The following is a 26,757-nucleotide window of genomic DNA, read 5'->3' on the forward strand; positions in this document are numbered from 1 at the left end:
AATACATTTATCAATTTCATAGTGTTTTTGCATCACATGACTTTGAAGCTTTTCGACAATATGTTTCCAACAAACTCGGATACACAGAGAATTCTTAGGCAAACTAGTTTTAACCCGTTTGTTTTAGATTGTTATCTTCTTGTGGACATCAATAAACGACTCCAAATAAATTGTTTTTGTTTTCACTATTTTGTATTCTAAAAATGATGTAAAACTTGGACAGGTTTATCGTTTGTTTGTTTAAATATAACATTTTACCAAAAACAACCTAAGCATACAAAAGATGTATATCTAAATAGACTTAGGCTTAGAATATAAATAAATTGGTTATGGTTAACTAGTAGTCTCAGTTAAATATACATATACTCTTCAAAACACAAATGGAAATTCCCTTCTTGTAAATTTGCGCGTTCGTGATACTGGAAGAAAATATAATGGATCTTCTAACTCGATTGTGCTTAGTACCTAAAACGATCTCGAATAAATTGAATTGTATAAAATACGTTTGATATTAGTTGGGTTTTAAAGACATCAGCGAGACTTAAAGGAACGTTATACTCGTATATAAGATCTTAGTTCAGATTCCTTGGCTGTCATGTTGAGTTTGGATTAGTGGGTTTGGTAGTTTCCCATAGAAGGTACTTCAGTTGCGACTTGTTTTACACTCATAGATCGTGCGCCTTGACTACATACGGACAGCCTGCTTAGACTACAGATTCGATCCGCTAAGATATAGATAGAAACGGATGAACTTTAACACACCTCGAATTCTTCCCGTTGACAAACTTAACAATAAACTCTCATATTTTAGTTCTAAAGCTACGCTTTTCATTGTATCAAACATAGGCTTCAACGTAAAGCTTTTCGAATCATAAATTAGGGTGGGTTCACATTGTTGCAAAAATAAGTCTTTAGGACAATCTGAGGGCAAATTCTTCAAAATGTTTTCATAAAACAGTGGTTCTCTCATCAGGAATGAAGTCCTATGATTATAAAGCCAAATATGTGTTGAATTTTGTAAATTTTCCTCCACGTAGTGTAAGGCTCAGACTGCAATGAAAGCTCAAGTTCTCTTGTCTTCAAATGTGACCCACCCTTGTACTAATAAAGCTACATATCTAGCCTAAATGGATTCCTGCAGATCACTACAGCAACTCGTCGCGTCGAAAGAAACTCTCCCAGACCATCAACTTCTTAAGATCGGGCACGTCGATCACCTTCAGCTCGTCGGATATGTTAAGGCACTTTAGCTGGTGTTTCTCGACGGCCGCAGGATCGACGGGTTGCCACAAGTCCTCCTGTTCCGGATCGAAGTTGGGATTTCCACATGCCGCAAAGTGCGTCCATAGTCCCACCAGCCGCTCGATGCACTTGTACTCCCGGGTGTGGTTCTTGAGCTTCCTCGCCAGGGAGTTGTAGAATAAGTAGGACAGATCGTCGCCGTGGCACGTACCCCTCACCTTTTTGCCGCAACTCAGGATGCGCAAATGGTTGAAGTGCTTGGAGTCGAAGTCGAAGCGGTACAAATACGTCGGAGCACTGCGGGCATACTGCAGGCGGGACAATACTGTGCGGTATATTGGGAACCAGAAATACTCGTGGGAAACCATCTGGAAAATATTCAATAGTCAATATTCAAGTTATTTTATGATTGGTGTACACATCGACCTTGCAAATAATCTTTATGGCGAATGTTACCATAAGGGACTGCCTAAATTCAAAATACGTTCTATTGTTACATCCCTATATGCCTAGGTATGCCTATACTCGTAATTACTTTATTTTGCAGAGTTTATAAGTAACCGATGCTTCTGCTTGTTTCTTTTAAACAGTGTAAAATGAAGTACATTCAAAATATATCAGCATTTACAACCATACTATTGTCACTCTAGTTTGCTTTTATCTGAATAACTTGACACACTCCTTAGTTGATTCAAAGAAATATTCAAGATTTATATATACAATCATAAAATACGTTATTTTCTGTCTTCTTCGTGATGTCAGTATACTTATTACTAAAAACCCATATTCTGTTTTCCATCTTTTATAACCGATTAATTTAAAAGTCATATTGCCCATAGTCATTCATAATTATTGGGGTTTCACCCACCTGAAGGTATTCATGTAGGGTGTCCAGACTGGGCGTTTTATCGCCGTAGTAGCACTGTCTCAGCTGATCGCCGTACTCCCGGCACAGGGCACTTGCCCTGTCCATATTCAATTCGATAGGCACCACGAACCGGCAGTCATCCAACTCATTTAGACACTTAGGATTCGTCTTGGTCTCCGAGTACAAGAGGAGTCCCTCGTTGGAAACCCCCCCGATGATCAGTGGGATATTATTGCTCCATGCGCATCTCATCATTTCGATGGGCTTCTTGGGCACCACACAGTGGTTGGTGACGTATGGCTCGATAACGGGTCCAAAAGAGAATCCAATCCGCTCCTTTTTCTCCTCGTCGATGCAGAGTTCTCCATTGGCTTTGATGATATCGGCTCCCTTGGCATTCTTCAGGAACTCCCAAACATCGCGGGTGTTGTTTTCACCCGTGTAACCCGCCTGGACAGCCAACCGAAATGGCCAGTTTCTCTGAGGAGTCACTGCCCAGGGCGAAAGCGTATTACCCGACATGCAGATGGCCTTGTGGAAAAGTCCACGCGTCTGCTCTGTGATCATCATATAGTGAACCGAGGCACTTCCCGCACTGTCGCCAAAAATGGTTATATTTGCGGAATCGCCTCCGAAGCGCGAACAATTGGCCTTGACCCAGCGCAGGGCCAACACTTGATCCTTGAGTCCTGCATTACCGGGCACATCAAGATCTGGATCGTCCAGACACAGGAATCCTAAGAGGTTTAGGTTAGTATAAATCTATGTATATATCTGTTTCACGCTTCATTCTTACCCAGAGGTCCCAATCTGTAGTTTATAGAAATGACCACTACATCCTCACGCAGCAAATAATCCGGACTGTAACATTCCCGCGAGGCCTCGCCAAACTGAAAGCCACCGCCATAGATCCAGACCATCACGGGCATGGGTTTGGTGGGATATAACTGTGAAGGAAATATTAAAGATAGTTTTTATTGTGATACAATAGAATAGGAAGCAACATAATATCATAATTGTTTGGGCTTTCAGTTAAAAAGTAGTTTTAAGATCCAGATTTGCTGCACTTCAAGATATCTTCCAACTATGCACTTACATTCTTTGTGTAGACATTGAGGTAGAGGCAGTCTTCGGAGCCATCGGTCATCTCGAACACGAAGTGCTTCTGCAGTGGCTTAGGACCCTGGGAAGTGCAGCTCCTGACCTCCGTCCAGACCTCCGGGGGCTGGGGGGCCTTGTAGCGCAGCTCGCCCACCGGGGGCTTGGCGAAGGGGATCCGCTCGAAGCTGAAGTACGACTGGCCGTAGATGGACTTCCTCTTCACACCCTTGATGGGTCCGTAGGTGGTGCTGACGACAGTCTTTTCGCTGGTCCTGTAGCGACGTTGTTGGACCTTAAAGTCAACCATTCTGTAAGAGACAGGGATCGGAGTGAGCTTTGGCGATTTCTCAAGATATTAGCCAGTTTGCACCAATTGATCTAAGCCTAATAAACGAAAGGGGGAATTCGCAGTCATTAATCAGGGACAATAAACGACGTCAGCTCTGCCAATATTGATGAGAGCGGTGCGTCTTTTCCGTTTGGTGTTCTGCTGATAAGGTTAATTTTTATCAGCTCGCGTCTGACGGACCAGGTGTGCGCCATTTATCAGGGCCCCCGACTATCAACGATTCGTATGAAATCAGTTTGCAACATTTTGTTATTCTTTCTGGCTTTCATTTTTTGTTTTTTGGCTTATTTATTCTGAGTAGCAGTCAAACAAAATCCGACACGGCCTGGTATCAAAAGATAAACAAACCGCTAACCAAACAAATTTTCCAGTATTTTCTGAGTTGTTTAAGTCATTCAACTCGGGCGGAGGAATTCAAGGGTAAAGGCCATTGAAATTCAGAAGTGCACCAAACTTTTAACAGCCAATCATAGCTACGTTATGTGTTTATAGATTTCATAGATTTTGTACCTAAAGTAAGCAGGTTTTTGGGGAAGTTTTGATCTAAAAGACTATGGTTTTCTCTTTTTTTTAGTTTAGGAATTAATGGCCGCGCTTGCTAAAATGTATATCAAGCTTTGGTGCAAGGCCATTCACACTGCTTATAGGTTTTGTATTTTAAAAATAAAATCTGGGTCTTCGATTATTTGATGAACTTTTAACCTTTCTCAGGTGCCCATTAAATAAATAAGAAAATAAAAACGTCAAGGCTAATTGATAAGGCTCAAGACTTTTATAGTAAGAATTATTTCATAAGTGCGCAAATATGATTATTTGTCTTTCCGATTCCAATTTCAATTTTAGGTCGCCCTGGGGCGTTTTTGTTTACCGACTGCCATAATAGTTAGGTCGTGTACACAAAATAAAACCGTTTATGTCTTTATTTCCATTTTTGGATTAAACGATGCCAAGCAGAATAGCAGAATAGTTTTGATCACTTATGTGCTCACCCGGCGAAGGAACGTGTTTCAACTTTTAATTAATGCCTACGTAAGTCCCTATTTCTCATAAACAATAGAAACCAAGCTATTTTCAGAGACACTTCTGACACTTTTTGTATTTTTTGCGTTGCTGGCAAATGTCAGTCCTGTTGTTCGCAAATGTCATCAGCTGCTGAAGAAACCCCAGAGCGGCGAAAATATATCAAAATTTATGTTTATTAATAGCCGGTACGAGCTGATGCCTGTTTTCATTTGAGATGGAAGCCAAAGCCCTGACGCATGAAGCGAATACTAAATCCGGAGCAATTTGGGTGCGACTATCTCAAAATACGGCCTTAAACTTGATCATGGAAGTTGTTATGGCAAAGGAGCGCTTAGGCACCTATAACAATAAGGAAAGTCGATATAAATAATGTTTATGACGGGTCTGCCGTACTATAAAAATTGCGTCCTAATGACGGGCTTGCGTGTATCAAGGTTATTTCTCAACTTAAGGTCCTAAAACGCACCTAAATGGGGTGGACTGGACACTAAATAATTTTTAAAATGCTGAAAGCCTATGGAATTAATATATTTCTCTTTGCTCATGGATACTTTTTTCTAATTATGCAAAAATAAACAAGCTGCCAAGAATGCAGAGACTAAGATTTTATGTTAACTCATTTAAGACTGCATACAACTTGATTTTCCTCGTATGCTGCATTGCTTCCGTCAAGAATGTGTCTGCTAAACGAACTTGTGTGTCATAATTGATTTATGTGTTATTTTTGGCCATGGCAGCGATAAATTTAAAGCAAAATAAACAAGAAAATTCTGCTTACACTACGATGGAAAACACTCAGCTGCTTATTAGCAAGATGTGACGACAGCAGACCCAAAAAAGACACGAAGAAATTCCACAGACCTAAACGCAAATAAACTTTATCCGATTAAAGGAAAAAACAAACAAAATCTTCACTTTACAATATACGTTTAATAATAGGAATTCTCGCTTATGGAGAAAATTAAAAACTCCAGTGAACAATTCAAAAAGAAAATGCTATAATGATTCATTGAGAAATAAGTTTTCCAAAATTTCAGTGTATAAGAAATCGTATGTTATATATTATATATTCTTGGGAGAAATATGAGGACTTGCAAACGTAAAATTGAGATCACCTTATCTACAGAGCAATAGGAATATTTTGAAACAGCATTCACACATTTGCTGTGTTTTATGCACCCAGGGGAGAGATTAGCTCCACTTATGTCACATATGATTCAATTAATTTCCCGTACAAGCTTTATATTCTGCCCGACTCTTCTTATCAGCTAGACATAGGACAAATCCGGCACGCGATAGATGTGAGACTGTATAATCTAGAACAGTATTAAAAATATTGTCTGGCCAACGGAGTGACAGACTGTCATGGCCATGTTAGTTTCTTAAAAAGATGACAACACACGTAAAAGTAGATATTAAGTAGCAAAAATTTAATTTCCGCCTTGTAGTGCTCAAAGAAAAATGAAAACGGTCTATTGATGACCATAACAAGGCTGTAAAAGCTCCATTCAGATATTGCAGATAGAAAGCTTGGGCACCTTGAATGAATAGGACGGTTGAAGGCCAAATGGGAAGAGCTTTAAAACGAAAGGGATAGTCATCGGACAGGTCAAGGAGTCATGAATGGCGTGGGTGGGTCGGCGACTGGAAGTAAATACATTTAAAAATATCCAAGAATATTTGGCTAACGAGATTAATACGTGTAAATATATATGAAAATTACACAGCGAGCATGAAGATAAATATTTAATAATATTTGGTTTAAGAAATAAAGCCTCCTCAGCACAATGTTAATAGGATTTTAGCCTAATTTAATGGCCCCAAGTAGACTTTATTAACCCCAATGAAGTAAATATATTTAATGAATAACACAAACCGATTTGCGTGTCTTCATTTAATGAAAAATGTGCTAAAACTTGAACTCATTCATACACACTCATTGAACTCATTGAATACATTTAAAAATATCCAAGAATATTTGGCTAACGAGATTAATACGTGTAAATAAATATAAAAATTACACAGCGAGCATGAAGATAAATATTTAATAATATTTGGTTTAAGAAATAAAGCCTCCTCAGCACAATGTTAATAGGATTTTAGCCTAATTTAATGGCCCCAAGTAGACTTTATTAACCCCAATGAAGTAAATATATTTAATGAATAACACAAACCGATTTGCGTGTCTTCATTTAATGAAAAATGTGCTAAAACTTGAACTCATTCATTGAAAAATCCTTATAATACATGATATGCACACACATAAATTTAAAATTCTGCTTGCTGTTGTCGCGGCAATTCTTTCATTCTTTATTCATTTAAAAAAATTGTTTTCGCCATACAAAAGCTTTTAGTAAAAAAAAATAATAGAGAAAAAGAAAATGCGGCAAAATTAAATGAAATTGACAAGCGTGGTGGTGTGTGGGCGGCAGATAGAAGGCGAGCACGAACGGCCAGCGACAGAATTTCACATAGAACACAAACGAATTTTTATGCCGCGGTTATACATGGCGTATGCGCAATATCAGAAACAAAGCATACAGAACGAACAAATGAGTGCTGGAAATCGCAGAAATCGTTAAAATATATCATAATCAAAAAGAATTTAAACAGCTTTCTTAATCATAAGATTAATTAAAGGAAATTAAATTCATGTCATTTCCATACTCGTTTCAACATTCGTGGAAAAGTATGTATCCAGGTATATTTTTATCGATATTCCAAAAACGTTGAAATATCTCTCTCGGTCTCCTACTAGTTGTGTACCGGCTATCTGTTAGTTTTCGCTATAGATACATAACAAATAATTTTGATACATTTCAAAATATGAAAAAGATAATTGTAATTCAATTATACAACTTGTGGTATATAATTTAGACCGTCAGTTTTTTCTCTTTTGATCTCCTGCCAATATAATTGCGATGCGAATAAAGATGTTCAGCGCATCCATGTAAATGGCTAGGGCGTGATTAATTGGATCGTATGGCGATTTACTGTACTGGGGGTACAACTCCGCCGATTTAACGATCCGTTGCGTATCGTACAAGAGAAATCCGCTAAACAGAATCAGTCCGCCGTACAAAGACATGCTGGCCAGTCCCGCCCCCACTGCAGTAGTGGGAGGCAACCACATGGAGGCTAGCGAGGAGGCGAAGACCACGCCCAACCCAATGGCCAGCGGTCCACCCATATGCAGGAACTTTTCGCTCGGTGCACAAGCGGCCACTGTAGACAGGGCACCCACAATTCCGCTGGTATACAGAAGAGCCTTGGTCAGGATGGGTCCGCCCAGAAGGCACATGGGCGCCAGGACAGCTCCCAAAACGGCGCAGTGGACGAGCCAGGCCAGCTGCTTGGCCCCAAAACCTGGCTGATACTCTATGCCTTGTGCAATTGATCCACTAAGCATTACAAGTCCCAGGGTAACCAGTGAGGCAACCCATCCGGAACGCGTCATCAGAGCCATCATGGCATCCGATTGAAAAAAGGCAACGGCTGAAGCAGCTGTTACACCACAGGATGCTCCAAAATAGGCGTAGGTGGCATGAATACGATCCCTAACGTACTGTGGCCATACCATCGAGTGATCGTAGATACTGGGTTGATTGGCAAGGCCGAGACCATAGTAACACAGACCGACGATACCCATCAGAGCCGCTCCAGCGGCCGCTCCTTTGCCCATGGAGTAAGCATTCTCACTAGGAGGTCCCATCATGCGCTCCTTCAGAGAGGGACCCCTGGTTCTACTCTCCAGTTGAGAACGGTCGCGATCTCTCGACTCCCTGGAATACTTTCTCATCCCAAGTTCCTGCATATTTCTGTTAGGAATCACTGGTTTTCCTCGAGCTGACAAGGGCATTCTCATAGAATTACTCTTCATCTGCGGATGGGCGGAGCTCCACAAGCGAGGACCTCCAGACTGACCCAAAAGTCGCAACGGTCGTCCAGACAGCACATGGTTGATACGGGCCAAAAGCATTTCGAAATTAGATTTGGCGTACTGCTTAAAAATTAACAATTTCTTATACGATTTTAAGGGAGTATCTTGTACAACGTCAGAAAAGTATTAATAGAAAGAAAAGGGAGTTTTGCCAGGCTGTAAGTTTAAATGAACAATTTAGCTAAACAAATTTTGAGACACGACTAACAGATTATGCTTGGCAGATTTATTTTGAAAAGGCCTCTAGGTTACATCTAAAATGAATTTATAGCTGAAATTGGCATCTACATTTATTATATTATCATCATCGCAAGTTTAATTGTTGAATAGCCCATTCTTATATATTTTATTATAATGAGGAAATAGGCGATAGCCTCTGAAGAAACTGAAAGCTCTTACCGGTTCGAACGAGTTAGACCTCACGACAACTAGATGTGAACACAAAGAATACCCAAAAGATATTTTTATTCTTCTTATGGACATTTTTGCACGTGCCGAGAAAATCAGCGAATTCTCAACAAAGATTGTCTGAAATTGAAGGTTAAGTGGCTGGCAAACGATGAGTTTGCTGTGTCAAGTGATCAAACCAATGACCTAAATTGGTTTCAGCCAATAAATAACAATGTGGAATTGACCAAATTCTAATTTCAGAAACTTAAAGGGAAGCAATTTATTAATAAAATGAAAATACATTGTATGCGTATCGACAATTTGTAGTTGTATATCGAACTGATTGAATGTGGGCTGTGTGAATTTATTTCGACTGGCAGAAATTACAAAAAAAAACAAGAGAGAGCGCTATAGTCGAGTTCCCCGACTATCTGATACCCGTTACTCAGCTAGTTAAAGTGCGAAGAAGACATTTCAACACTGAAATTTTTTTGCGGTTTGTGAGCGGTTGTGTGCGTCCAAAAAGATTTTTGGAAAATCGAGAGAAATTTACAGGACTAACAAAAATGTGAAAAATATCAAAAAATTGTTCAAAAGTGTGGGCGTGGCAGTTTTGGGCGGTTTCTGGGCGTAGCAACATGGTCCTGAGATCTCGACGTTCATACGGACGGACTGTCTGACGGACGTGGTCAGATCAACTCGGCTATTGATCCTGATCAAGAATACATATACTTGATATGGTCGGAAACGCTTCCTTCTGCCTGATACATACTTTTCAACTAATCTAGTATACCCATTTACTCTCCGAGTGGCGGGTATAAAAAAACAATTTAAACATGCAAATGAATGAGGAATTAAATTGTTATATGACGTCATTATACTGCAATTTATTATTTGTTGTTTCACAGATGCAATCAATAATATGCATAATAGTAGCAGTATCTAAAAGAAATTAAAAACCATTTCAGACCCTACATCTTATTCGCCACAATCAAACTTTTTGGTTCTTTAAATTCAATGAAATCATCGTGTGAAGGGGCCGAAATGAAACCAGTTGGCCACCAAACCGAGCTGATCTCATTCAACACCATTCCCATTCTTTGAAAGTCGTCAGATTTTTTTGCAAGCCATCCTAAAATGTGAGTCAGATCTGATGTGTTTACTATGGTTTACATAGTACTACAATTTGCATACGTCCCGTGAACTTCTGGGAGCGGACTGGCGGAGGAATGAGGAATTCTAGTTTGCTACCTAATTATTTGCGCAGTTTAAGTGTCGGCAAAAAAGCCCACAGACAAAAGAGAGAGCCAAAGACCCCACTAAACACAATCGACTCGTATAATGACGTCTGCCCTGTAGATGTGTGTGTATGTGCCGGTATGTGTATGGGTATGTGCCAATGTGTTATAGTGTTTGTGGATATCTATGTTTGCCCATAATAAAGACCAGCTACGATTCCACAGAATCAATGGGAAATGGGAGAAAAACCTCATAAAAGGGTAAGAAAAGCTGTAGCTAGACTCATGGAAGCAAAATATGTATATATTTTGCTAGTTTACTATTAGGTAGCATTAATAGGTGTTAAAAAACAGAACAGATATTTAGCGCAGGTCCAATTTATAATTGGTTTAATAATATTCCTTATCTCAAATACAAAGAAATAGATCGAATTAAAATGTAGTAATTCTTTACTTAAATCTGTTAAACAAATTGTAGACTAAATTCTGGGAAATTAATTATTTTTCTGACCGCCTGCTATAGGTGTCTCACCCACCTGTCTCACCCACCTTCTGTTGTTTTCTAGTACATAATTAGATGTGTGTGCGTCTTTCCACAAGAATAAGCAATCCCTGGGGGAGGACATTATAGGCAGCTGCTCAGCAATATCAAAGCAATTTCATTGCTCCCAGCTGTGTAAAATTCGTAACGCAAAACAAGACAGAAAATGCTGTATGCATGTAAATATTTTCCCGAAGGGATTGAAATAAAAGGTCCGTTACTTTTTGGTTTTCACTTGTTATGGGAATTATCTACATCGGGGATAGATTGATTAGGAGCTGGGCTAGGTGAGTCGCTCTGTAGATCAGGACATAAATCATAAATACGTCGGTTGCGATTTACAGAAGGCTTTTAAATACCCACTGGTTTCGGAGGTGTGCAGTTTAATTATATAGTTTGCTTTAGTGGGGATGACACAATACGCTGATGTCATGAGGCTTGTGTAATTGGAATGATTTTTATTCCACTCTTAGCTAAGCAATTCAAACGTTTCGAAAGGGGAAAGCAAATCTTTATAGCCTAAACAATAAGGAGCTCCTTACTACGAGATTCTCGCTGATCACGCAAATTACACATTTACTGCTTATCTTCAATAAATCAAAAGGATGATATGTCAACTTACTTGAGTCCAATTTTAAACTGATCAAATGCAGCCATGGAAGACATGTTGTTATTTTTCTGCTGTGTCTTTTCGGCTCGGGTGTAATTGAAAAATCAACAGGCGCCTTTTTAAACGAGGCGGAATTCTCGCTTTTTATTAAAAATGATATAAATTGTTTTCAGTTTGGTGGTGTTTCGATAAATATTTAAAAACGCTTTTATAAAAATTGTCCTGGTGTTTATGCCTAACCGAGTTGAGGAACTGCCAGCTGTTCGATGGCCTTGCACGGACTGCGTATATCAACAAAACGGAGCTTTTATGTCCTGCGCACATACACACGCACACGCACACGCACACGCATACGCGTCGAAACCACGCTGGAAAATGAAAGCGCAGTATGCGAAATTCCGAAGCAAAAGCCTATCACATCACTTTTGCTAGGTTTGCGGAGTCGCAGAACTAGCTTCTGTAAATCGGTTCCCTCACTATTGTTGCCCGATGTCGGTGATGTATATAGTTTGTGGCTTTTGTGGGCTTCGGATGGTACTTTATAACTATATATAGTCTGGCATCTGTGCCGTTACGCGTCCGCTTGGCGTGAAGGCAGCTCGTCAACTGCCCGCCAAAGCACAAAAAGTTCTAAGCGTGGCGAAAAGCTCGCGAACGCATACGAAACATAAAAGCGTTTCTTGGTAGACACGGGAGATACGATTCGGGGAAGCATTATCTATAATTCAGTAGTGCTATGCCACATATATATGTACATATGTATGTACATATGTAGTTCTGGGACGCACTTCTGCACGTCCCTGACTCACTGCCCAATTACATGGCACAAAATGTGTCGACTTTGTCCTGCCGCCAAATATCCACTTTATCACTGTCGAAACAAAAAATTTTACAAAAGAAAAAAACAGCGCAAAGATAGCTGTATTCGTATAGACTCGCACCGGTTACCAGTTGTGATTTCGCTGATTCGACAATATTTTGTATATTGGTTCTTTTTTGTTTGAAGGGGGTGTCATGCGGCGGTAATCTTTATGGCCCACTCATGCTTTGATAAGAAAGCGTGAAGTCAATTTCACGAATGAGTCACATCTTTATTGGAGGGTCTTCTAGGAAGCTGGAATCGGGAAATATTTATTGGAGGTTTTAAGGGGTAGTATGAATTGAAGGAGCAATGTTTTCGGGGAGAACAGCATGACGTTTTCTTAAAAATCCGGAACTGTCCCAATTATCGGTTTATTTTGGAGCAACAAGTTCCTTTTATCACAAGACAATTCTGCTAAACTCTTTTTGGGAAATATACGTAAATATGTGTGTAAATGATTTTTCCCATCCAAGGTATGAATACTCGTACCTCCTGGCTTAATAAGAAAACATTAGAAAATGGTTATTTTGGTTAGTAAATTGTTTAATATTAAATAAATATAGATTGCCTACATTTTACATCGTGTATCTGTCGGTATGTTTTCCTAGTCATATGGCTTACTGCATCCTAATGGTCGAACTTTCTCAAATTTAAATGTACACCATACGCAATCATTTCCTTGAATAAAGTCGTTCATTTAGTAGAAGTCCTTCCTTTTCAGCTTTCATTGGTGCCACTAATAGCAGAGTAAACAAAGCCAAGTGACGAAAACAAAACAGGGGATGGCAGGATAAACACAGCTGACTGAAGGACCTGACTCCTGTTGCTGCAAAAGCGGAGTACGAAAGCGAAAGGGAAAGTAAAATCAACCCCATACAAGCACTGGTCAAGAGCTTTCCCTCCAAAGCTCTTAACCTGCAAACTATTTTGTGTTCGCATTTTTGTGCTATTTGATTTGGTCTGCCTCAAGTAATTGCCTCTAGTTATGGTCAGTTCTAGTTTCAGTTTAGTTGGGCACGCATCTGCCGCAGACTGGAATCAGCATAGATTACACCTAATCAAATTATGGGTTGGATTAATGGAGCTTTAGTGCTTTATCGACCGAAAAAAAGATCGCATTACTTCTGCCAAACACTTTGAATCCACTTAAAGAGTTGAGTTGCAAGAACAGAAATAACAGAAACAAGGCAGGTGCTTCACAATAAATCGTATTAGCACTCGAAAACATTAACAGTTTTTCAAATTTGAAACACCCAAACATGGTGGTTTTTCTCAGTGCATGGTCACTTGAGCAGCCGACAGATTTGTTTATACTTATGATATGCTAAATAAATAACCTTGGCCGAGGGGTAATATAAACTCTCGTGACTTTTGGCGCTTATGTTGCCATGCGCCTTTGCTCGCAGTGCTTCTCAATCGGAATCGGCTTCTATATATATACATATATACATATGTACATATGTATCTACTCGCGGTATTTATTAAAGTGCTCTCCGGGTGTATCTGTGAAAACCTCTCTGAGAACGATCGCGTGCTCTGGGGTCGGCACGTTTTTCGCTATATGTACGAATGCTTCTCTAATTCGTTTAATTCAATTTGAATAAAGTTGTCGTTTTTTGTGCAACTCAGCAGTGACTATTTCTGGCATTGTCAGACCGCCACATTGTCACACATTGTTAGATTTTAAATGATTTTAATTTAACAAAAATGATTATTTATTGTTATTAGGGCAACTGAAAATGTATTACTAATAGAAAAAGTTTGCCATTCTGTATGTTGTTTTCGGGGGCTTACGTTGGCCATATGTTTCCCCCACATTTATCTCTTGTTTATCTTGCTAATACTTTTTTTTTGCAAATGCACGGAATACACCAAGGTTTAAAATAAAGCAATGCCATTCAGAATATTCATATTATAAAAACATTTTTGGTTACTATGTCCGGATTATTTTGTTACGTTACTGCATTCTTATAAACTTGACTAAAAAGTTATAAATTTCGATAATAAAACATTTACTTATAAACAAAAAACGCATACTCATAGGAAAGGAATTTGTCCTAAAATAAATTGAAATAAGTTCCTGCGCATTACATTATGATTTAATATATAGTTACGTTTTAATGAACATTTTTTAACGTGTTCCTTTGGGTGGAAACAATACATGGCTCATCATTTTGAATTGGAATTCACGGCAATGAGTAAATGTTTTTCCAAAAGCAACAAGTTTAAAGAATTAAGTATTCATTTTGTATAAGTATTCCTCGCTTGCATTTTCCGCCACAAACAGGGCCAAGAAAATGTTAATGGAATATCAAATGTCCAGGAGCTGAGTCGAAGCAACGTGCTAGTTCAGCGGCCCAAGTCGCACATGATAATCATGAGCATTTCGCGCCGCGCAACAATTGCCTCATGAATTTTTCAAAGGCGAATCAAATCAAAGTAGACCCCTTGCCACGCCCTCATCAGTGTCCCCTTTTCCGACCGCAAAGTCATAATTTTCCGGCAGTTCGCGTGACTTTCCCATGCCATTTCGTGACTTGATTACAGCGCTTGCTTAACGTGCGCCCTTGTTTTTGTTTTCGCTGTGCAAGGATAATTGGAGGAGGAGTCCTGTTCCCGACGTTGAATATTACCCCGAGCCACAAGCGCACCATTTCCTTTCACGCTTCTGCACGTGACACCAACCTATTGTCTGTGATTTTAAAAAATCCGCACCAACCCATTTGACATACTTAGGGCTCACTTGAGGGGTCCAAATGTAATGGGATAGCTCCTTGAAGAATAACCGTCTTTAATGATATTGATACTGGCTATTCTCAGACGGAGTAACGGGTATAAAAATGTTTTGATATTTTTTCATTTTTTTATTTGTGCCACGCCTACTGTACACTTTTGAAAAATGTTTTGATATTTTTTCAGGTCTTTATAAGTATTTACAAACTCATTCTATTGATTTGTCAAACAAAATTTTGCCACGCCCACAAAAATGATATTTGATATTTCTTTACACTTTCATTAGTCACAAACGGCCAAAAAATGTCAGTGTTGAAATTTCTCCTTCGCACTTCACTAGCTAAGTAGCGGGTATCAGACTATATCGTTCTTGTTCAAAAGTGTGGACGTGGCAGTTTTGGGCGGTTTGTAGGCGTTAGAGTGGGCGTGGCAGCATGGGTCAACAAATTTGCGCTGCGTATATGTCTATGGAAACTGTATGCTTAACCTCAACTGTCTAGCTTTTATAGTTCCTGGGATCTCGACGTTCATACGGACGGACAGACGGATGGACGTGGCCAGATCGACTCGGCTATATTCTTTATATGGTCGGAAACGTTTCCTTCGGCCTGTTACATACATTTCATCGAATCTAGTTTTACATCGTATGACACAACCAGCTACAACTACCGAATCCTACACAGTCAAAGTCGGTCTGCTACCTAACTTCTCCTCAATCCTCTTGAGCGAGAGAGTAGCAATCCACTAAGCTATCCAAATCTGCATCAAGATGCCAGGCATGTACTCCATATGCACCGACTCCCTTTCCTCCACCTCCTTTATCACCAACCACAGCAACCACTATCACCTCTGTCAGAACCTAATCACTAGACATTTCCCAAAAAAAACCCTCATATGGATCTCTAGCCATATAGGTATTAAAGGAAACGAAAATTCGGACGCTGTATCCAAATCGGCGGTAAAACTTCCCTTAACCTACACTACAATCAATAACTCAAAAAGCGTGTGTAAACACACACACGAGCTGAAGGTCTACAGCAGCTATATCTCATTCCTACTGTTAGCTTGTAATTGGTAATTACTTAAATAAAATAAAACTGAAAATAAATAAATAAAAATTGTAGTAGTTGAAATTTCTGATCAATTTATATTATTCGTTAACAGTTTGAGACTGCTGAAGTCATACTATTCAACAAGATTTTCGGAATGGGCCAGGCGCTGGAGTATTGGGATAAATAGCGGCAAGTCAACCAACGTATTCTATCTATCTTGCAGTCGCTCTGGATCGCAGACTTAAAAGGCAAAGCACTATTGGCTACTCGCCTCTACTACGGCCGCGGAGTAAATTGCCACTATCAAATAAGGTGGTACAAAAGGAAATTAGCTCCTTTTCGGAAGTAGCCAAATCAATAGGATCCAGGTTATCCAGAATAGGGCTACGAGATTAGTCACTGGTTGCGAGTAGTTTGTGAGAAACACCACCCTGCACAAGGATTTAAAACTGCCCACGGTGTTTGATGAAATAAACCAGCACTCAAGTCGCTACCACGAAAAGCTAAGGCGTCACAGGAATCGACTCGCCTATCAATGAGGCTTAATAGAAGGCTACCGAGGGATTTCATTCCTCGATCTCCTTCAAGGAGGGTCAATAGACACTGACATCTATACAATTTGTTTCTGTGATTGTCCCGTTTTATTTATAAACTTAGACACAGCTAACTTTAGTTAGCCGGCGCGGCCAAAGGAAGTTGGAGTTGGAATTCACCGTATGCCTTACTAAAATACAAAAAAAAAGTTTGATAAAATGTAATAAGTTTACATAAACAAAACCTGTCTGTTTGTCAGAACTTTTGCTTTGTTTTGTAAAGGTAAAATCGCAATTGCTTGTTCTGCGATAAGACAATTAATGAAGCTTATACTTTATTATAAGCAATCAGATACATTTCTGATGACCTATTCTGCATATGTGCCCATAAAAACCAAATAATCCCCAAAATCTTAGCAGGCATTTTACCGACCGAAATCAGTGCATACTTTGTGGCATCCCAAAATTAAAGCATCCCAAAAAGCAGGCCCGACAAACGAGGAGAACGGAAAGTTCGTGCAAATTTGCTAAGCACCTGTAAATAATAATTACAGCATTACAGTATAAACAAAATGGCGAAAAATCCGGTTGTTGGGCAAAGGTCAACGGAAGTCAACGCAACCGAGCTTAGTAAATTTGAAGCACGTGTAAGTTTTTAATTACAATTAATGGTGGGTGGTGTGGGCCCAGGTATGCGAGGTTCAGAGGCTAACGACTTTGTTGTGTGGGTGTATGTCTTGTGTTTATAGCGGTCTTTGAAGTTGCCATAGTCACAAGCACATAAGCCCCGCGTGGGGTGTTGCTTTTGTAAAATGGGTGGGCAGGTGTACGATGTACGCCGCGTGCATATGTTTTTGTGCACAGGTGTGCGCGCGCTTTTGGTCTTGTCACCTGACAGCCTTCATCTGTATGCGTGTGCGGCTTCGTCGGTGAGCGGGTGTTAATATTGTCATGTTTGAGCGTTTAAGTATTTTTAATATCATAACATTTTGCATACTTTATGGGAGGCTTCGCATGGGCTTAACCAATACAAACGCACGCGTGATCCTGTCACTCAGGCAACGTAATAATAATTATAATCAGATCAATGTCTTTGCTGTAGAACTCTGATTTTTTCTGAATTCTTAACCATCAGTTAAAAAATTGAAAGTTTAAAAATCGAAAATACTTTCACAAAAGTGCACTTGTTGATCATATATTTAAATATAATTATAAAATAGCTCCATCATATTGACGGAGCTTATATGCGAAATAATATGTTAATTGGGAATTTAAACAGATTTATTAATAAATGGATGAATTAAATTACAATTCAGAGAGTAGTACTTAATATTGTAACATTGTAAGCAATTAATTAAATTAAATTATACTAAATATACATAAATACACTTCAAAGGGTATATGAAAAAAACATAATATAACATTCTATTTGGTTTGCTTTACGATAAAAAAAAGAACCTAGACAGAAAAGTACCTTAGAATTAAGTATGATTTCCAAGAACTCACATCACGTAATGCAAAAATAATTCCGCTTCGACTCTAACGTTCAATGGCCAACTTTCAAGTAAACAAAATATTTACCCACTCATGTTTGTGTATAGATTTTTGTAATTGCTATTTACATGTGTACATTTGATGTGCGTTTAAGGCCACCCCAGGGCCAGTTAAGGAGCTATATCTAAATCTTATGCCATATTGCTACGGATAAATGTTTGCGATGAGGAGTGTTGAGGGAAGGTCTGTGGGTGGGCCTTCAGTATAGGAGTTCTCTTTCGTAGATGCAGTCCCAAAGTCTCAGCTTTTCGGCTTCGGGCAAATCAATCACATGCACATCGTGCGATATATTCAGGCACTGGAAAACCTTATCGTCTTTCGAAATGGGCAGCCACGCACCCCGCGGCTGTTCCTTCTCATCCTGGGAGACCATTGGGATGTTCGGATCCCCGGAAATGGCGAAGTGAACGATCATGGAAACCAAACGCTTTATGGTCTTGAACTCGGCTGTGCGGCGTTTCAGCTTCTTGGCAGCCGCATTGTAGAACAAGTACGACAGATCATCCGCGTGACAGGTGCCGCGTACCTTACGACCACAGGTGATAATTCGCATGATATTGAAGTGCTTCGAGTCGAAATCGAATCGGTACAGGAATGTTGGGGCCAATGGGGCGTGGTGCGCACGCGAGAGTAATGTCCTATGAATGCCGTGCCAGAAATATTTGTACGAGAAGAGCTAAAAAAAGGAGTATTTATATTTTAGTTAATCCAAACGGCCTATTTAATAAAACGTAAACATAATAAATAATAAATTGGAAGCTGATATCATAAAATAAGTTTGACTATTAATAGCTTTTAGTTCTTACAGCATGAATGCATCAAGTTTTTAACAGACATTGTAAAAAAAACTTGACTTAGTGGTAATTTATTCCTTAGAACTTACATCGCTGTACTCCAATATAGTCTTCCTGCCAGGAGTCCTATCACCAAAATATAGCTCTCGTACTTTCTTTCCAAAAGCTTTTCTTTGCTGCTCATCTACGTGGGCATCTCTGGGCGCCAGGTTCTCGCATTCACCCAGCTGGCAAAGCAGTTCCGGCCACTTGTTCACTTCAGGAAACATCAGGAGACCTTCGAAGGAGTTTCCTCCGATGACCATGGGAATGCTGTTGCCCCAACAGTCCCGCATCATCTCCAGTGGCGACTTGGGAATCACACAGTGAGGGGTCGAATAGGGTTCGATGGTGGGTCCAAAGCTGAACATGGTTAACCGCTGGTGACGCTCCTCCATAGTGATGATATCTTCGGCCACCTTCAACATGCTGCTGGCCTTGCATTTCTTGAGATGGGCAAATATGCTCCGATCGTTTGATTCTCCCGTGTAACCAGTGGCCTGGGCCAAGCGATAGGGCCAATTTATATGGGTAGGGGTCTGAGCCCAGGGCGCCAGTGCGGATCCCGACATAATGACAGTCTTGTGGAATAGTCCTCTTGCCTGATCCGTCAGCATCATATAATGCGTGGATGCCCCTCCAGCACTCTCACCGAAAACGGTTATATTATCGGGATCGCCACCAAAGAAGTGGCAATTCCGTTTAACCCATCGCAAGGCCATGACCTGATCCTTTAGTCCAGCGTTTCCAGGAACATCCAGGTCTTCGTCTTCCAAACTAAGGAATCCCAGGGCTCCTAGACGATATGATATTACGACCAGCACGACATGTTCCATCATTATGTAGTCCGGGCTATATAGATCCCGCGAGGCTTCACCCATTTGGAAACCACCGCCATAGATCCAAACCAGAACCGGCAAAGGTCTGTGTGGATGTAACTTTGAGAAATGAAATAAACGAACGATTATATTATTATTATATATCAGACAAATGTTCAAGTTTAAGTACAAATGCAAATCTAAAAACCGTATAAATAATTACTTTAGGAGGTGTGCAACAATTCTTTATCTTTAGGTGTATTAAAATGTCGTAAATTATAAAAACCTGACTTATCAAATGTGATTTCGCCATTTTTCTGGTACGGTTCTGGTTATTTATACATTCAGCTCAAAATATTGATCTCGTTGTCGAATTCGTTACAAATTCATGTTGTTTCCACCATTTATACATATACATATATCGGAAAATTAATCATTATGTAAATCCTAGCTTAATTGTCTTTAATAATTTACTTTGTTTCTGCACTCTTTAACTATTTTCTAATCCATTTCACTTATGCTTCAAGCTTTAAATTTGGACTTAGAAATAATATATTTAAAACTGAAAGGCCAAAGGCCTTGTTCTTAGTTTCCTAGATAGACAATAGTTTCCTAGATAGGCAAAAATAGCGAAAGCCAGCAACGTTTTAGGTTTACATTTATTTAGAAATATTTTCTTTGTCCTAAACTTAAAGGTTGTTTTAAGTTAAAAGGTCGTCAATAATAAATTGGTATTATCAAGCAGTACACAAATATTTTCTTTTGCACTCGTTTTACTGATCTTCGACTCACCTCCCTGGTGTAGACATTGAGGTACAGGCAGTCCTCGCTGCCTTGCACCTGTTTCAGAACGATGTTGACCTGGCAGGGCTTAGCGCGAACATGAGTGCACCGCTTGACCTCTGACCAGTGCTCGGGCTCCACGGGCGCCTTGAAGCGGAGCTCGCCCACCGGCGGCTTAGCGAACGGAATGCCCTCGAAGCTGTAGTAGTTGTTCCCGTAGATGGACTGCCACTTCACCCCCTTCACCTTTCCGTAGACCGTGTCGGCGATAACCTTGTCATTGCTGCGCAGGCGTTGCTGGTTTGTCTTGAACTTGACGTAGCTGCAAGGACGAAATGTGAATAAATTAACAAGGACTCAATCAAAGGACGCAGAGTCAGAAGGACTTTGCTGGGAAAGCCACCTCTCGGAGTGTTTGGCAATTCGCTTTCAGCTTTGTTTGTAAACAAATGCTTGACGACGGGTTTGTCGTACTGTTGCTTTTTTGCGAATTTTTAATTAGCGCGTAAACAAAATGAACTATAAATAGCCAATAGTGAAAATTAAATGAGTGTGTGAAGTGATGAGGTGTGAGTGGTGATGCCCTGTAAGCCCAAGCTAATTATGGCGAAGTGAAATTATGAATAACCTTCACAGTGCAGTTGAGTTCAGTAAAATCTTTTAAGAACAAGAATTATAAAAAATGTATATTTTCTTTTAAATGTGAGTGGTGATGCCCTGTAAGCCCAAGCAAATTATGGCGAAGTGAAATTATTAATAACCTTCACAGTGCAGTTGAGTTCAGTACAATCTTTTAAGAAAAAGAATTATAAAAAATTTATATTTTCATTCAAATAATTTATATTGAAATAAATTAGTGATATGTAAATATGTGATAATAATGCAATATAACACAGTAGACAGTTACTAGGAAACCTTTAACGTTTGCCCTAGTCTTAACTATTTGATAAACTTGATATATTGGCAAAAAAAACAGGTTTATTTTAGGAAAAACTAAAATTTTATTTCTGACAAATCGAAAAGTAATATTTGTTCTCTAAAGAAGCAATCTGATTGAATTATAATGTGTACACCGAGCAGATATAATCGGAAATACCCTATAGCGATGGAGGCGCGGCCCATTTAAATTTCAAGTGCGTTTTCATTTGGGAACGTGCTCTTTAAACGACGCGTGAGCCGATCCACAACAGATCGCCATACGCCGCCACAAAATAGACGGAATCATAAATGTCTAAAATAAATGTCTAAAGTAAATGTATAAAATAAAAGAAGACGGAATGCCCAGCCCAGACAAAATTCAAGTACTATGCTCGCAAATCAAGAGAGCAAACGGGTCTACAAGTAGTAAACAGAGGCACTGATTAATTAACAGCTTCCCGGCGTCTACTTCTGGGGCTTTTGAAGCCACGGCCTTGAGGAAATTCCAGTAGAAATCTTTTTTGAGATGCAATCAGTGCGATCTGTTAGAGATCAACTGCTAATTACAACTGGCCAGTCGAGGCCGAGCCCTAAGATCCAGTCATCTAATAACTAGTATTTAAGCTGAGAACTTGTTTCTAGTCTGTCCCCGTTAAATACGGAATTAAATATACTTTTATGTTAGCAGAGAGTATACACCTGCATTGCGAAATGAATATCATATTTTTCAACGATAAATGGTATGAGAATCAAAATTTAAGGATGAATTCAAATTCGATTGCATTTCAAACAAATATGCCTGTGAGTGTCCGAGTTTTCTGTGTTTTTAGAAAAATAAACTGTGCGACGTGCAACTCAAAATATTTACAAATTTAAATACGTATGCGGGGGGATCTAAAATGGAAATGAAAGTGGAAATTTTCGGAAATTCAATCAATATGGCCATGCATCAAAGCATCGCATGCTGGTCAATGGCATTTTGCTAGAGTGCATTCTGTATTCAATATTATTTTCTGTCGAGAAGAATAATAAAGGAAGTATATTATTCCGCATTTTACATCTATCAAATTCAAGCATTCGTGTGTAAGGTGAACCAGAAGGTTAGAAACGGCCTTTGATTTTTGAACAAACTTGTTTTATTAGCTTTTCTCGTCGCATTTATTTTATCTTTAGAAATGGGCAAAGAAATATTTACAGCAGCTTCTAGTTGAGTAATCGTTATCTTTAGAATTGCTGGTGAGTTTTAAAATATTTGGTATAAATACACGTTTTGTATTTCAAAAGGTTCCGGTTCGTATCCAATTTAGTAGTACGCGGAATTTTAAACAAAGGTAAAAAAACTAGGCCATTTGAAAAAAGAAAAGGTTTTAATAGTGTACGCAATAAGCAGAAGAATTTTTGAACAAACTTGTTTTATTAGCTTTTCTCGTCGCATTTATTTTATCTTTAGAAATGGGCAAAGAAATATTTACAGCAGCTTCTAGTTGAGTAATCGTTATCTTTAGAATTGCTGGTGAGTTTTAAAATATTTGGTATAAATACACGTTTTGTATTTCAAAAGGTTCCGGTTCGTATCCAATTTAGTAGTACGCGGAATTTTAAACAAAGGTAAAAAAACTAGGCCATTTGAAAAAAGAAAAGGTTTTAATAGTGTACGCAATAAGCAGAAGTTTAAGTTCGTTGTTCAAGAGTCGAAAATTTTGCATTCGTTCATTGAACTTCTTCGTTTCTTGTTTGCCTTGCTTGACTTCTTCGTTTAACTTTTTCACTGCTATTTTTCTTCGGCTTCTTTGCTTATAGCCAAGTTTTTACCTATAAGCTAAAACTTTTGTGCTGAAGCTGCAACTTATTGTAATTGCCTTGGCATTTGCCAAACGTGATTCTTGTTAAATAATTTTTCGATTGTCACCAGACAGTTTTTTACTTTTTCAAAGAACTCAGCTGATAGGACTGCTCGTAAATGACTTAAATCAGAGGATCGTAAACAGTAGCTTTTTGTGACGCACCTTGTTAAGCTGGGGTAGTTTAAAATCTTATCAGCCTATTGTCCGATACCGATAATTGATAATTGCCTCAAACAGGAGGAACATTATTAAGTTGTGCGTTATCAATTGTGTGTGACTAGCTTCGACATAATTCGCTTGAACTTTTTCGCACTCAAGAGCCCTGATACTGATTTTCAAAACTGATGTGTAATGTTCGGGAGTACAAGGTTCACACCAGATGTCTGCTGATCATTTGATGTTTGAATATGATTGCTGAACTTTGGCGAGACTTCGTTTTGATGACGATTTGATTTGATTATCGCTCATGCCAATGATGCGGATGCAGAATCAAGAAATTATCGGCGGCTTTATGACTATTAATAAGACCCAAACGGTGAACCGGATTCGGGTCTAAGCTTTAGCAGCCTGTAATCGCTTGATAAGAAATGAGGCTCGGCGGGCCGGACTTCTCTTATCAGGGCCTCTCAACTTAAGACTCGTATGGTCACGGCAACCGGGTGCTTATGGTACTGAGAAGCGCGGCACCCAATTGACCTTACTGATTGATAGATTTACTACACTGTAGTGCAGCGGAATGATGGCCTGTGACAAACAACAAGCCACAGTTGGCCAGAAAAGCGCTTTTAAAAACCATAACCAAATTTAGAAATAAGTGAATAGATTCCCCTCGCCGTATTCTAAAGGTATAGTATATTCTCTATATGCTACATGTAAACTTGGTAAAACTGTATGATGATGCGATATATAAAAAATATTTCATTCAGAATTGATCACGTCATTGCATAAGTTTTAACCATCATCTAGTATTTTGAAATATTTATATAAAAATATATTTGGTTCTTGAATATTTTATATTTGAATCGCTTAAATAGGTATAAATATATTAAATAGATGTTAAGAATATGCATGACAATTGAAGACTAAACTCTACATAAAATCTACCAGTCGATATGGCTGAAATAGATTTTACTATGGGACTTACTTCAGTGCAATACGCATCTGATCAGCCACGGCTATATCGAATGACATCTTGCTGTGGTCTCACGCCGCTGACCACAATCAATTCCCTTCCGGATATATTCGCTTATATATGCGAAACTATTAAGTACACAAAACACAATTGGCAAGCCGCTCGAAATCCCCGTGAAAATATACGAGGACGGCAATTGTATAAAATACCAGCTGGACAACGGGGCGAATGCGTAACGGGAGTCGTTGACGGCCCTTAAACTTTCGATTTGTAACTTTTTGTATTTTGCGGAATTATTTTAGATTCCTATTCGGTATGCGCTTCACAAAGCACAATGTCACATCACTTGTTCCCGCCACCTTAACTGCTCTGATTTTACAGATGCGGAGTAATTGAAAAAAGGCACTGAATCGCGGGAACTGTTTCTGCCACTGATTTCAAGCCCGAGAATCTAAGGCTGGCGTTGCGCTTTACTCAGGGTCCGCTCGGCAACTGAGCATTTAAAGTAAGCGCCGGCTAAGTTTAGTGCCCACCGACGTTCGCCTCGCATACACAAGCACAAGCACAAGCACACACAGCTTGTCGATGATGATTTTTCCACTCGTTTGCCCATTCCGCACTGGCCACGGGGTCGAATGAGTGATATTCTAGCGCTAGCTGGCCGCGCGTTTGTGTGCGCTATGCACTCAAATAAATGCCTTGGGACACTCGGTCTGCTCGACTGAATCGCTTGCTGGCTGTTCTGGGCGCCGTTGTTTTGTTTAGGCGTTATCGTTTTTGTTGCTGCCGCTTTGTTTATTCTTTATAGCATGCCCCGCCATTCGGCTATCAGCCCCCCGCGATTATTATTAATGTTATTGCTGTTTTAGGAGGAGCTTCCCTTCCCGGTTATACAAAAGTGATTACAATCATTGAGGCCTAAGTCAATAAAATGCAGTCTACGATTCCTTTTAAACTTAAAACTTCAATTTTACAGATTAATTTGGTAATGTTTTTATATAGGCTCGGGAAAGGAAAGCTCATCATAATATTAATTTTTCTTTGGCAGTTCTGCTGCCTAATCTCCTTCTAAAGACGAAAAAATATAATACACTGTTATGCATGTTTTGTGAAAATTAAATACTTATTTACTAGTTTTAAATTAGAGTTTGAAACTTTCTGCGTAGTTTTTGATTAATAATTAATATATATACAATCTTCAATAATACAGGTTGCCACTTAAGATATAATGTAACATAAACTAATTTATTTGTATTTTATTTATTTATACATTATACAAACTAGTTTTCCGCATTATTAAGTAGTTAAGTTAATTTAATTTGAGCTGTTGAACACAATTATATTTCCCTTAGATATGACCATGATAAATCTATATGGTGCAATTAGCAAAGTAGCTGGGAATATTATCAATGGCTAGAATTATAAAACAACACGAAATCAATATAGAAACATTGCTGACCATCAGAAAATGTACTCCCAGCTAATTGAGTTCGTTTTCCCAAGAGGAAGCACCACTAAAACCATATAGTTCATGTAATTATAGAATATTATATCGACTTCCCAGCAAGCCACGCGACTTCCCCCCACTAAGCCACGCAAACTGACGTGCTTGTATCAGTTTCATTTCCATGTGATAAGTCAACGGCTGGCTTTTAACTGGGCTCGGCAGAAACCACTTTTCATTTTTATATGACAAATTTGTTTCCCAACGTAATTGGTCAATTAAACTCAGCAAGAGTAATTGCCTACTGTTGATGCCGCTTCAACCTATTTGACGGTTAATTTATTGAGCTCACATCATCTCTACCAGGCATGAATCTAATTTTTGTTGCTTGTACTGATGCCAAATGCCAATTTTTACTATGTATTAAGAAGACAATTGCTGTTCTCAAATGCTTTTGACACACTGCAGTGCTAACGTGTCCCTGTGTTCAGTTCTGGCAAAAACGTTACGCAATAAGCAATAAGCTGCGCAACTTGCATAGGCCCATAAATAACTTGGAGGACACGAAGCACTTCTGATGAAGTGGCGACTTTGTTTATTTTCGATTGGGACGACCTCAACCACATATTCGTCGATTGCAACTATAGCTATTTAGTCAAAAACAAGAGGAAACGCTATAGTCGAGTTCCCCGGCTATCTGAGACCCGTTACTCACCTAGTGAGTAAGTGCGAGGAAGACATTTCCAGCGTTTGCGACAATATAAAGTAGATATTTTCTTGATCAGGATCAATAGCCGAGTCAAACTGGCCATGTCCGTCTATCCGTTTAAACGCCTCGATCTTAGCAACTATAAAAGCTTGAATGTTGAGAATAAGCATGCAGCTTCCAGAGACATGGGCGCACCGCAAGTTTCTTTCCAAATGTTGCCACGCACAATTTCTATCGATT

At 39.2% G+C, this 26,757-nt stretch overlaps 3 protein-coding genes across 3 annotated transcripts; all 3 read right to left on the reverse strand.

Annotated features, from left to right (window-relative positions):
• Window positions 1-29: 29 nt before the first annotated feature.
• Window positions 30-11,895, reverse strand: LOC122620057 (esterase B1). Its single transcript, XM_043797333.1, has 5 exons — window positions 11,315-11,895; window positions 3,207-3,519; window positions 2,907-3,057; window positions 2,111-2,847; window positions 30-1,610 (listed from the first exon to the last, which is right to left on the reverse strand). Exons 1-5 carry the CDS (start codon window positions 11,356-11,358, stop codon window positions 1,146-1,148), a joined length of 1,710 nt encoding a protein of 569 aa, XP_043653268.1. The 5' UTR covers window positions 11,359-11,895; the 3' UTR covers window positions 30-1,145.
• Window positions 7,409-8,738, reverse strand: LOC122620058 (growth hormone-inducible transmembrane protein). The gene has a single exon (XM_043797334.1). The coding sequence runs from the start codon at window positions 8,560-8,562 to the stop codon at window positions 7,465-7,467; it is 1,098 nt and encodes a 365-aa protein (XP_043653269.1). The 5' UTR covers window positions 8,563-8,738; the 3' UTR covers window positions 7,409-7,464.
• A 5,850-nt stretch (window positions 11,896-17,745) lies between the features above and the next one.
• On the reverse strand, window positions 17,746-24,843 carry LOC122618761 (esterase B1). Its single transcript, XM_043795293.1, has 4 exons — window positions 24,377-24,843; window positions 20,480-20,792; window positions 18,920-19,807; window positions 17,746-18,712 (listed from the first exon to the last, which is right to left on the reverse strand). Exons 1-4 carry the CDS (start codon window positions 24,421-24,423, stop codon window positions 18,236-18,238), a joined length of 1,725 nt encoding a protein of 574 aa, XP_043651228.1. The 5' UTR covers window positions 24,424-24,843; the 3' UTR covers window positions 17,746-18,235.
• Between the last annotated feature and the right edge of the window lie 1,914 nt (window positions 24,844-26,757).

The sequence above is a fragment of the Drosophila teissieri genome, chromosome 3R (genome assembly GCF_016746235.2).
Source record: "Drosophila teissieri strain GT53w chromosome 3R, Prin_Dtei_1.1, whole genome shotgun sequence".
In the NCBI taxonomy this organism is placed as follows: Eukaryota; Metazoa; Arthropoda; class Insecta; order Diptera; family Drosophilidae; genus Drosophila; species Drosophila teissieri.

Excerpts from the sequence above, each read along its gene's own strand:
- LOC122620057 (XM_043797333.1), bottom strand. The coding sequence starts at position 11,358 with ATGTCTTCCATGGCTGCATTTGATCAGTTTAAAATTGGACTCAA. Across the intron at positions 3,520-11,314 it reads CAGTTTAAAATTGGACTCAA|AATGGTTGACTTTAAGGTCC; the intron begins GTAAGTTGACAT and ends TGTCTCTTACAG. Across the intron at positions 2,848-2,906 it reads CTACAGATTGGGACCTCTGG|GATTCCTGTGTCTGGACGAT; the intron begins GTAAGAATGAAG and ends TAAACCTCTTAG.
- LOC122618761 (XM_043795293.1), bottom strand. The coding sequence starts at position 24,423 with ATGTCATTCGATATAGCCGTGGCTGATCAGATGCGTATTGCACTGAA. Across the intron at positions 20,793-24,376 it reads CAGATGCGTATTGCACTGAA|CTACGTCAAGTTCAAGACAA; the intron begins GTAAGTCCCATA and ends TCGTCCTTGCAG. Across the intron at positions 18,713-18,919 it reads CTATATTGGAGTACAGCGAT|CTCTTCTCGTACAAATATTT; the intron begins GTAAGTTCTAAG and ends TCCTTTTTTTAG.
- LOC122620058 (XM_043797334.1), bottom strand. The coding sequence starts at position 8,562 with ATGCTTTTGGCCCGTATCAACCATGTGCTGTCTGGACGACCGTTGCGA.